The sequence below is a fragment of the Atta colombica genome, unplaced genomic scaffold (genome assembly GCF_001594045.1).
Source record: "Atta colombica isolate Treedump-2 unplaced genomic scaffold, Acol1.0 scaffold35, whole genome shotgun sequence".
NCBI classification, from domain to species: Eukaryota; Metazoa; Arthropoda; class Insecta; order Hymenoptera; family Formicidae; genus Atta; species Atta colombica.
This window is the reverse complement of record NW_017259459.1, coordinates 1929798-1941109: the sequence shown is the minus strand read 5'-3', so window position 1 is coordinate 1941109 and position 11312 is coordinate 1929798. Positions and strand designations below refer to the sequence as shown.

General features: G+C 35.5%; 4 protein-coding genes across 7 annotated transcripts in view; 2 read left to right on the top strand and 2 right to left on the bottom strand.

The window, feature by feature from the left end:
• LOC108690766 overlaps positions 1-956 on the bottom strand; it is a 4912-nt gene extending 3956 nt beyond the window's left edge. The window contains exon 1 of the mRNA XM_018198233.1: positions 930-956. Within this exon, the coding sequence (XP_018053722.1) occupies positions 930-956 (27 nt within the window). The remainder of the gene's footprint in view (positions 1-929) is intronic.
• The window catches only part of LOC108690765, a 4170-nt gene extending 588 nt beyond the window's left edge, over positions 1-3582 (top strand). Inside the window, exons 2-4 of one of the 2 annotated variants that reach the window (XM_018198232.1) lie at positions 449-2193; positions 3209-3266; positions 3327-3582. In XM_018198232.1, the coding sequence (XP_018053721.1) occupies positions 449-2193; positions 3209-3266; positions 3327-3334 (1811 nt within the window). In that variant the 3' untranslated portion in view covers positions 3335-3582. The remainder of the gene's footprint in view (positions 1-448; positions 2194-3208; positions 3267-3326) is intronic. The other variant, XM_018198231.1, reaches the window with a different exon arrangement.
• An 85-nt stretch (positions 3583-3667) lies between these two features.
• On the bottom strand, positions 3668-8150 carry LOC108690752 (GPI ethanolamine phosphate transferase 3). The gene is made up of 4 exons (XM_018198199.1): positions 5178-8150; positions 4928-5098; positions 4640-4857; positions 3668-4511 (listed from the first exon to the last, which is right to left on the bottom strand). Exons 1-4 carry the CDS (start codon positions 7768-7770, stop codon positions 4317-4319), a joined length of 3177 nt encoding a protein of 1058 aa, XP_018053688.1. The 5' UTR covers positions 7771-8150; the 3' UTR covers positions 3668-4316.
• Positions 8151-8257: 107 nt separating this feature from the next.
• LOC108690751 (COP9 signalosome complex subunit 7) lies at positions 8258-10966 on the top strand. 3 transcript variants are annotated; one of them, XM_018198195.1, is made up of 4 exons: positions 8258-8405; positions 8696-9351; positions 9446-9617; positions 10563-10966. In XM_018198195.1, the coding sequence occupies exons 2-4, from the start codon at positions 8704-8706 to the stop codon at positions 10580-10582; spliced, it is 840 nt and encodes a 279-aa protein (XP_018053684.1). In that variant the 5' UTR covers positions 8258-8405; positions 8696-8703; the 3' UTR covers positions 10583-10966. The 3 variants fall into 3 exon arrangements, with proteins under 3 accessions (XP_018053684.1, XP_018053685.1, XP_018053687.1); XM_018198196.1 differs by having other exon boundaries at positions 8258-8521; XM_018198198.1 differs by lacking the exon at positions 8258-8405 and adding an exon at positions 8477-8621.
• The last annotated feature ends 346 nt before the right edge of the window (positions 10967-11312 follow it).

The window sequence follows — 11312 nt, the reverse complement described above, 5'->3', positions numbered from 1 at the left end:
TTTTATAAATATAATTTCTGGTGAAATTATAAAATCTAAAAACTTAAAAAAATTTTTTTTTTACTTATGGAGAAATCTCAGAATATTTCAAAATTCACATATATGACAAATTCTGAGATATAAACTTTCCAAATATTTGATTGAGAATTTTTTTATATTTTTATTATATAAAATGTTTCAATTCATATAAAAATTATAAGAAAAATCTTTACCAGGGAAACTTACGTAATTATTTTCTATTTAAAAAAAATATATAAAAAATATTTTAAGATTATCTATAAACGAGTATCTATAAAAAAGAACAAAAATTTAATAATTTTACATTCAGTTTTAAATGTAGATTTCTTGTCAATGCTTTTTAATTCCTTAATATTCTTTTGCACAGATAAAAGATAATATATATAATGATATTAGATATTATATTAACTTATTATTTTGTAATTCGTAGTTTATTCGCGAGCTCTCGGACCTCCAGGAGGAATAGACACGATATCTGTACCCTACATGCCAAAATCTTCATTTATGCCGAAGTTTGTCGATCCAAAGGCGTTTATTTCTAAGAAGACAGATATGCTGAGTAACTTGTTCGGCGGTATAGGACCAGTTGCATATAACGTAGCAGATACCAAACCGATCATTCCATATGGCGTAAGTGGACTGCCTTCAGATAATGTTGATAGTGCAAATGCATTATTTAATAAACGAGACATGCTACAAGATGATAAAGAAAAAATTATTGATGGTAACAATATGTATAAACGCGGTATGTTTGGTCCGTTTGCTCCAAAGTTCGGCCCAATGGGTTCCATGGGTTCGATAAGTCCAACGGGTCAAAAATTCGGTCCCTTTACACCATTTTCATCAGAAACAATGCCAGATTTTATGGATAAAGCATCTTTCTCCCGAAGAAGAAGAAGCATAGAAGTACCTTCTTCCGCAGAAAACGTTAATACCATTCCAGGCTCATCATCTTATCCAAAGATAATAGAAGGTATATCGGCAACAAAACCAGCCGCTGGTGTGCCAAAGGAATATTTGCCGGGAATGTTCGGACCTTTCGGACCAGGTGGATTACCAAGTAGTTCTTTTGGCCCAGTGATGGATCCAAGTGCGATCATTTCGAAGAAATCAGAATTCCTGGACACGCTCTTCAAAAATCTTGCCACTAGCACTCCAGCATCAACAACCGAAGTACCTATACCGAAAAGCACTATTGTACCTCCTAGTTTCTGGATACCGTCCTCTGTAATTCCCGGCCCAACCGAGTATACCCAGAAGGTATCTGACTTCCTGGACAAACTATTTGACAGTATAAATGTAACTGCACTAGAAGCAAGCGATGATTCAGACACAAAAAGTGATTTTCTGAGATCTCTAAAATTCGACGATAATTCATCGGACAAAATCGCAAGATCCTTAGATGATGCGTCATCTATTGCAGCTGCTAAAGATATAATTGTCAATACGATATTGTCAGAGCTTGGTAATTTAAAAGGCGATATGATAGCGACTTTAAATGATTTGATCGCATATGAAAAGAGTGCGACAGCCGCTGTCGCTAAGGCAAAAAAACCTTTTAAGCCTTTCTCTGATGCATTTCCTTTTGCGAAGCCAACAATCGATCCAACGCTTCCGTTCCAGCAGAGAATGACTACACTTAGCCAAGTATTTGATATGCTAACGGAGCTGCAAAGAAACATCAGTGTGGTTGCAAAAAACGCGATAGCAACTAATGCTAGCACACTAGATAATCCGGAATTGTCGAAGATTCCATTAGCTAATGGTGCAATTGGAGCTTCACCGATTAATAACACTCTCTTAAATGCCATTCTGAAGAAAATATCCACTGTGAACAGTGCTCCGACTTCTTATTCAACTTCTTATCCAACTTCTTATTCAGCAGATCTCATCAAAGAAAATTCTATAATGAGCAGAGCTTTGTCCAAAGGACCAACATCTTTCTGGGTATCTTATCCTGAGAGTTCGGCTGTAAAACGGCAATTAGACGATAACTCACTACCATATTTCGGATATGAAAACGATAATGATCGGCATGATCATAGCCAATATAGGAGAGGTGTACAAATGCAGATGCATCAGGGCTATCAAAGTCTACCTACAGGTTCAGTAGAGTCTGTACAAGCGGGAGGAGGTTCTACGCCTGGACATCAAGGAGGAGGAATCAAGTTGCTGGTAAGTGCGATTTTATTTTGAAAGATAAGTAATTTTAGTGATAATTAATTAAAATATTAAGAGAGAAAAAAGTTTGAACCGTTAATTATAAAAGTACATAAATTCAATTTCACATAAAAATTTTGCTATATATAGCAAAATGTGACATATAATATTTCTCATTAAAACTTACAATTTATAACAATGTAATTTGTTACAATTCATAATGGAAAGCATCTTGAATTACAATAAAAAAAAGAGTTGGAAAGTTTTGAAATTCAGTTACTACAGTTCTAAAAATAATATGCAATAATTGATGTTATATATTCAATAAATGCTATATTACTTGGACACAACAATTATTAATTGATTTATATTATTTTCTCTTTTCTTAAAAAATGTTTCAGTTATTATTATATCGTAATTACATATTATTATTATTATTATTTTGGAATTATATTATTTTAATGTTATCATTAACCTCAATGCTTTACATTTTTTTCCTTTTTTTAATATATAAATACGACGTCTATAAAATGTACAGAATCTTTCTTTGAATCAATAATATAAAAAAAGAAATATTAGTATCAGAGATGATTCTTAATGTGTTTACCATTTCTTAAATCTATTCTTACAAACTCTATTTATTTATTCGATTTTATTAAGAAATCATGAAAGAAAGTTAAATTAAATATTATAACAACGAAACAATAAAATATTTTATAATTTAATGCAAGGCAATGTGCATATATATACACACACACACACACACACACACACACACACACACACACACACACACACACACACACACACACACAATTTTATGTTATAATATGAGTGGTGTAATAGTATAACTATAATACTTTGGAAGCCTATGTACAAAATTATTGCATTCAATAACAGGAAACAGGAAGTTATAAATTACTTAACATTTTTCGTCGAAGATCGAAAATCGTGTTTGTTTTCCTCTCTATTTAATCGAGTAATATTCGCACGAGAAACTATAAAATATAATAACCTCATTTGTTTTCAGATTCAAATGCCTAAATTGCCTAACTCTCAAGCTCCAGGCTTTCAAAGTATTAATTACAGTTAAGTATGTATAAAATGTCTCTGAATTATGAATATCGCGGGCTATTCATCTGTCGTAGGGGACTAACACTTACGGAAACTCAAACAAATGGGCTGATTGGATGCAGTATCACAAGAATGAGTATCAAGATCGTAGGCACCATCATAACCACCATTAGGCCACTCAGTCAGCAGGAATATTTCTTTCACTATATTTACATGATTAGTTCTCAATGAAAAATCTTTAAAATTGTTATCCAAAAAGTATAAGTAAACGTGTACAATACTAATCGATTATTTCCAATAAAATATATTTGGCAGAAGATAAAAGAGAAACGACAATATTACAGAATCATTTAAAATTATCTGCGATACATAATATTGAGATATCATTTACAAAAAACGAATCTAAAATGCTGGATTTATTTGTATCGTTTGTTCTTCATTAATCGCAATACACTGTACTTTTTCTATGTATATGTACTGAAGGATATGAAAGATGAATGCTCTTTCTGTGATAGTATCTAATCTATTTTCTATTTAATCATATTCTAATAATAGCAGTAATACACTTGACGTGCCCATCAGTCACGCAGACAGACCGCGACACACGGACGCAATCCTGCATCAAGTGCGTTGCTTTGTTCGTCAATCAGCAATGCATTGCACGCAGGGTAGCGTTAGTGTGTTAGGAAGCATCAGTTTGATTACGCGACATAGCGTTCTAGAGAAGAAGTATACATTATTATCTAACATTAATATCAAATCGAAGAAATGGAGAGAGTTTCTTCGGTACGAAAAATGTTATTTATAATACTCGCTAGATATACCTGATTTCATTTTTACCCTTGTTACACTTTCATACAAAATTGTGGAATATTGGCAGTATCGTGGTAAGTATAGACTTGTACGTTGCCCATTTCATATCTTAACGGTTCGAATCGCTAGAGATACAAATCTATATTCGTAAGTAACGAGCAACTTTCAGATTCATCGCAAAAGCAAAATGTTCTTACGACTTTGGTACTTTGCTATTGATTGTACTATACTCCATTAAAAGTGAGTCACTATCATCTGCCTTTTGTGACTCTAGTGATAAGATATTCCATTTGTTGATCAATACGGAATACCATGTAAAACGATGCTAGTATACTACCCAACGTTACCAGGAATCCTAATCCTTCGAATATTAATTTTGGCGCGAATATCTTCCAAACCATTAAATGCCGACAGTGTATAGTCGCTGCGAGCATGCTGCCGAAAGTCTGGAAAATAAATAATTAATGAATGATACACATATCTGAATGCACACATTTCTTTTAAACTATTTTAGAGAAAAGCAAAATAATCTAAATTTTAATGTCTTATACATATTTTAATAACAGCAACATACTCGAATTCCGTGAAGCAATGTGTACTTCCCCGCAATCGCAAAAATTGCAGCGTGAAAAGCAGAATCTTGTTCGAACAGGAGAAGTTCACCTCTCTTTATATCATCGAAAAACTTTGCTTTGAGAAATTTTGGAAATATCCGATGCAATGTAAATGGCACGACCACTAATAATGGTAATGTTGCACCTAGTAAAATATGCGATCCAAACGTATTAATACCTGAAAAAAGAACATTTTATTAAAAAACTTTAGTCAATAAAAATTTCAATGAAGCCGTAATAATATTCACCGATTAGAATTGCTGACACTAAATTTCCGTAAAAGTGACCACCAGTTCCTACAAAGGCAGCATGCCAGTGAATGGTAGGAAACGTTGCTTGATGACCAGTTCCATAAAAAAAATATTCAGCTAGTAAGAACCAGCAAAGTAATACAGGCATCGATACGTCAACTAATTCAGCTGTATAAAATAAAAATAAAGTATTAGAAAAAAATTAAGGATCTAAATATATACTGATAATTTTAGTGTGTATACTTACAAATATTATTAGCATTTTTGTATCTCTCTATCGCGGATAAACCCAATATACAACCACATGTTGTAAACATCAAAAATGTACCAGGCGACAGGGTATCTCCTAATAATAATGCGTACAAAAGTGTGAGGAATACGCTTAACGAGATAAATGCAGCGCTGTAGGCTGTCCCGAAACCATAAATGACCGGAAGTTCATCGGTATCTATTCGTTTGCGGGAAATGGAGTCTTTTATCTTTTCGAATAATCGAGGCACTATATTTTCATCACGGTAGACGTCGATGGATTCCTTCTTCTTTGGCAGCAAATATATACTAAGCGGACGATAGTAGAGAACGAGAATCGCGAGGACGCAGAAAAAGTAAACCACATTAGGTAGCGTATTGATCTCCCAGGATAGTGCGAGTTTCGGCTTGACAAACTTCGGAAGCTTTTGCAAAATCCAATAGCAACCCATGCAAACGCTTACAATTACCGGACAATACTGCCCTACTATGACGCTGGGAGCAAAGCCTGTGAGATTTCCACAACTTTGCAACCATAATCTAACTATCACTACATATGATGCCAGGATGACTGAAGCGAGTAAAACGGCGAGTAGAGCACGCTCCCAGTTATTTGGCATTGTGGACCAACCAACTTTTCCAGTTGCAAATATAGAACATTCCCGTTGTAGATGTTCTTCTCTACAGCGCCAGAAATAATGCGATAGTCTCACCGAGGCGCATGCTAGTAAGCCGATAATTAGTACAATTGTTCTGAAATTTGATTTTATTGGTTTTGAAGTGAATCTTGTCCTTCTCTCGGTAGTACTATCAGAATCGTTCTTTCTCAGGTCAAATATTAGCAGGCATACAAGTGTAACAAACAGGAAAGATAAGACTTTGTCTTCTTCGACTATGTAACTGTTAGAGAAAAGTCCACATACCGTTAGAAGAAGTATTATTCTAGCTACATAGGTCAACAGCTTCATTCGACGATGATCATACCAACACATCGATATGACATCCCAATTTTGAGCGATTACTATAACTAATAAACCAATAGAAACTGCGCCAGTGACAAAAAAAATTGTATTCCTCAATTCCTCTAAAATATTTAACAAAAACAAACACGTGGTAATTGCCGCGGTAACTAAATTTGCTATGATGGCACATTGCAAAAATGAAGATTTAAATATATCACACATACGACTTTCAGGGATACCAGTGATGAACAGATAAAAGAAAAATAAGGAACAAAACATCAAAAGTAAACCCTTGGAAATTAATCCAGAATCAAATTGGACCCATACTTCGGAACATGTGTCCTTCAATAATTTAAAATAACCTTTGGTATCCCGAATAAATGCTTCTAACTTTTCAAAACTATCAACTTGCTTAACTCGCTCAGAGAGAAGACTATATATATAATGTAAATGCTGCAGCTGCTCTTTTGAAAACAAGTATGTATCTGCAGAATATATCTCTATGTATTTTTTCGTTTGGGCAATGTTCCTCCATAGAGAATGTAATGGATACAATAATTGACCAGCAGCTACCTCCTCTATCTTACTTGGCAAACAATCAAGGATTACAGATCCTAAATTAGAAAAGGGAATCGGTGTGCCGAGGATCGACGCCAGAGTAGGAACAAGATCAATTTGATTTACACTATTGCCATCATTAATCACAAATCCTTTCAACAGCGGAATCGTTGAATAAACAAACATTGCAGCCTCGACTTCGTTGGAGCTATCACCACCATGATCTCCAGTCTCAGTCATACCATGATCGCCAACAACAAAGAGTATCATGTCCTTTTCAAAAGATGCTATAATCTCTTTTATAAGCGTATTTGTGTCATTCAATTTCCTCGTCATTTCTGGATGTTGCATGCCATGCTTATGTCCACAATGATCAATCCCGAGAGTGTGTGCTATCAGTAGCGACCAGTCTTTCTTTTTCAGCTCGAAGAAGATACGATACTGAACATCTTTATCTACGCTGTCCAGATCCCAGACATTGAATGATGGTGATGGAAACTGCCGTATGAATTTATCCGGAAATAAATTGATCCATGTGTCGTCCCCCATAAAAACAATGCCTCCAGCGACATTTTGGTCAATGAGATTGTCTTCCTGAATGTATTCCGAAGCAAAGTTCGATCCCACCTCTATAAAAGTAGGTAAGGAGCCTGTTGTGAGACCTTTTAGGCGTTGCATGGTTGTGGTAGGTGGATCGGCCATGAATCTGTACAGACGAGAGTGCGAAGGATATTTCTGCAATAGTTCGTGGATCACAGGTAATTTGTTGCGATGATAAGAAGACGCAGCAGCATTGTCCTCATACCACTCCGCAAATTCGTATTTCAACGCATCGACGATCAAGAGTACGACCCGCGCTCTGCGTTCCAGACATACTTTGGCGGCATGTTCCGTGTTCTGGAGAACGTCCGTCGCGTCGCAATCATCCGCCGTCGTGCACTGCGTACAATCGGCCCGTTCTGGTCGGGAGACGCGATTTAGGAGGAAACCGCTGGTGAAGACCAGCAGGCCGGCCGCCATCAGATAAGACATCCATGCCTGGAATACCAAATAATTCCATAGCCGGCTCATCTTCGTCGAGTCAGTGTTCCTCTCGGATATCGTTCACTGGCGGCACAACGTCGAGAGAACTCCGGTGAAAACTTAACCTACGGAACGCCGGTCCGTTCTCCACCATTGTTGCATCTAAAGACGCGCAATCCGCCGCGATATTGTTTTGGTCACGCTAAATATGAAAAACGTCTAATCGATAATTCACGTGTCGCGGTTCGAACGGAACCTAACCTCAAACCATTTCTCACTACGTGGAGTAGACCATATCCGTTCTCATTGATGCGTCACTCGCTATTTGCGGCATCACTTGGACAGCGAATCTTCGAGTCGGTTTGCGAGGATCGACTAAAAAGACTACGGAGATCTCTCATTTCTCTCGTCTATCTCGTATCCTGTTTCGTCTCTCGCCTCCATTAACCTCCATAGTTTACACTCCGGTATTTCCGGCGCAAACAGCAATCGCGGGATTCACGCATGCGTAAAAATACTCACTCCCCCAACAGCTCCTAACTCCCACACACAATTGCTTCAGGCCATGGCTGACAAATCCGATTGTTTCTTACACCGCGATTTGAAGCCCCCGAAAGTTTGAAATAGTGTCAGAAAGAGGTTTCGATTAGCTTCGATATTCGTAGCAATACAATAACGAAGAAGTGAGTTTCTCAAGTTATTCTCAAGCGTTTGACTGTGTTCCCACGACGCGTGCACTTTCGATTGTCGTTGATGTGTGGAACGAACGCGTCTGTTTCCTAACCTCGACCAGACGATCGTACGAGCATTCTGTTTACTAAAGCTTTATTATACTAAGAAGAAAGGACATTTTTTTTTCCAGAGTAGTTTATTGGCGATTTTATCTATCGTCATTAACAGTACATATACATATTTTGTGGCATATCGTTATTCGCGCATGAGATCTCTTTTATTTATAAATATTATTTATTAGGAGTCACCATGACAGGTGGAAATACCGCTGAAAAATCAGCTAATAATCCTTTGGAGCAGTTCGTGCTGCTTGCAAAAACTGCGAAAGGCGCCGCCGCCATAGAGTTAATAAGGCAAGCCGTCGAAACGCCTGGCGTTCATGTTTTTGGCGAATTATTGGATATGCCAAACATCAAAGAATTAGAGAACGGTCCTTATGTCCAATATTGGAATACTTTGAATCTATTTGCGTATGGCACCTATAAAGATTATCTGGAGAATAAAGAGAAAGTATTAGAGTTAACTCCTACGCAAAAAAAGAAGCTTCAGCATCTCACAATTGTCACTCTAGCCACGAAAAACAAATGTATACCCTACTCGGTATTATTGGAAGAGTTAGACATAAAGAATGTTAGAGATCTGGAGGACTTGATTATTGAAGCAATATATGCCGATATAATCCATGGAAAGTTAGATCAGAAAAATTCACAGTTAGAAGTAGATTATGCTGGTTTAGGACGAGATGTTCGGCCAGGTGATACCGGTGTAGTAGCAGAGACATTAGCTGCCTGGGGTGAAGCGTGCGATACAGTTCTATCTTGTATCGAACAGCAAATATCTAGAGCTAATGTCGAGAAACAAAAGGCTACTTATCATAAAGAAAGAATACAGAGAGATGTGAGTTACATTTCTTTATTTTATTTTTTTTAAATAGTTTTACATTAGAAAATTAATTTCATCCATAATGAATGTTTTTTTTTCTTGTTGCTAGATTACTAATATAAAGAAATCCCTCGCCGCTCAAGCAGGAGGTGGAGGCATTCAAGAAGCTGATATTGCTGGTGGTAGTTCTGGTGCAGGAGGAAGCGAAGCGGGTAGAGAAGCCATGCCAGTACTCTCAGAAAAGAAGAAGTTACAGAAAGTCAAATGTATCAAAGTCAGTGGTAAGTTTTGGAAGACATAAACTTAGTCTTTTCTTGCGCAATGCATATTTTTCTCATTGTTCATCCGTTCATTGAGTCGGATATTATACTTCGAATTTGTTACAAATCGTGGCTAAACTGCGGCTATTAAAATTGAATTGGAACGTATGTATGGAAAAAGTATCGAACTCTTGTGTCAACTTTTTTTTTAGATTGTGAAATGAATGATGAATGAAAAGATTATGAATGAGAAGTTCAACATTGAAACGAATTTATTAATTATATATAAAGTATAACCCAAATGCTGAATCGAGAATCCTTTATGTATCTGAATATTGAGTTTGTAGACACTTTTAAAACAAAGTAGGAAAATAATATTTTATACAACGTGTTCTAAATATATAGCATCGAATTGTATATGTCAAATATGTATGAGATCTTGATTTAGTGACACATTTATGGACTCAATGTTATAATAACAAATAAAATTAAGAGTACTTTTCTTATCAAAATACATTTGTAAGATTGATTTATTGACACACATCAGTATAAGAAGTCTTTTAGAAAAACCGAATATAACATTTGAATAAAAATTTTCACTTTAATAACTGCAAATGTTTAGCGGAAAATGTAGAAAGATCAATAGATTTCATACTTTTACTGTGATCATTTTAAATATCATGACTAGTATTTACTGTATAAAGGATTTCAGTACTGTTAGCATAAAATTTAGCATTTATTTACGGAATCGATTATTTATTTATTTACATTAAACACAAAGTAATAATATGTATGAGGTATACGTAACGTGTGATGATTGTCTTTACATCGAGCATTTGAAAAAAAAAAAATACAATGAATCTTTTCTTTGTGACAAAGATAATTTTGTAGGTAAGCTTGAATATTCTTGTAATATATCCCTGTTTATTTTTTTTAGACCAAAGACATCATGTTTTGTGTTTGTAGGGCGTGAAGAATTTAATTAGGATTTGACGATTCTCTAGATGAATTTGATAAATAATGCAACGTGTATTGCATATTTATCAATGCATACGTGCCTACCCATTGCCAGTTATCACATAAAACGGTATGCCCATTGTGACGAGTTGGCTTACGTGTACTTCCAACAATAGTACCGTTCGTACTGTTTGCGTTCAGACTTTACAGATTCTCATTTTGTAAGGATTTGTAGTCGCTAAACGATTTACTGACGGAATGCGTAACTAGTCCGAGAGGTCGTTTGAAGAAAATTGTATATTCAAAAAATTGTAAAGGTATGCCACTGATGTAGCTTAGCAAAAAAAAATGTCAGTCGTCCGTTAAAGCGTTGTAATTGCTATTCGAATAAAAAGATAATATATTTTAGCGAGGCTTTTTCTATTTTTTTATTACCCTTGATGCTCTCTCTTTCCTTCACGTTTATAACGTAAGTTACTAAAAAACATGTTAGGTTAGGCTTTAAAAATTACTATAAATGGTAGGTGTGCAATATTGTAGGTCGACATAAAACTATATTGCTGTTTTAAGGGTAGAAGGTATCTGTGTTTTTATATATTTAATGAAAAATTTCTGTATTTACATCTATGTTTTCAATTTTTCTCGATTCGTATCGTAAATGCATTTTCTGTATTTTTTTTTGTTTTAAATGTAATTACGAATTGTGAAAGAGAATAAATTATGTAAGTGATGTCAATTATTCAAATGAAGTTTTAGAAG

Bases quoted from the DNA above. Each gene is read 5' to 3' on its own strand.
- LOC108690752 (XM_018198199.1), bottom strand. From the start codon at position 7,770: ATGAGCCGGCTATGGAATTATTTGGTATTCCAGGCATGGATGTCTTAT. The intron at 4,858-4,927 runs GTGAATATTATT...TTCTTTTTTCAG, and splicing joins AGTGTCAGCAATTCTAATCG to GTATTAATACGTTTGGATCG. The intron at 4,512-4,639 runs GTATGTTGCTGT...TTTATTTTCCAG, and splicing joins CATTGCTTCACGGAATTCGA to ACTTTCGGCAGCATGCTCGC.
- LOC108690751 (XM_018198195.1), top strand. From the start codon at position 8,704: ATGACAGGTGGAAATACCGCTGAAAAATCAGCTAATAATCCTTTGGAG. The intron at 9,352-9,445 runs GTGAGTTACATT...TCTTGTTGCTAG, and splicing joins AAGAAAGAATACAGAGAGAT to ATTACTAATATAAAGAAATC. The intron at 9,618-10,562 runs GTAAGTTTTGGA...TTGTGTTTGTAG, and splicing joins CAAATGTATCAAAGTCAGTG to GGCGTGAAGAATTTAATTAG.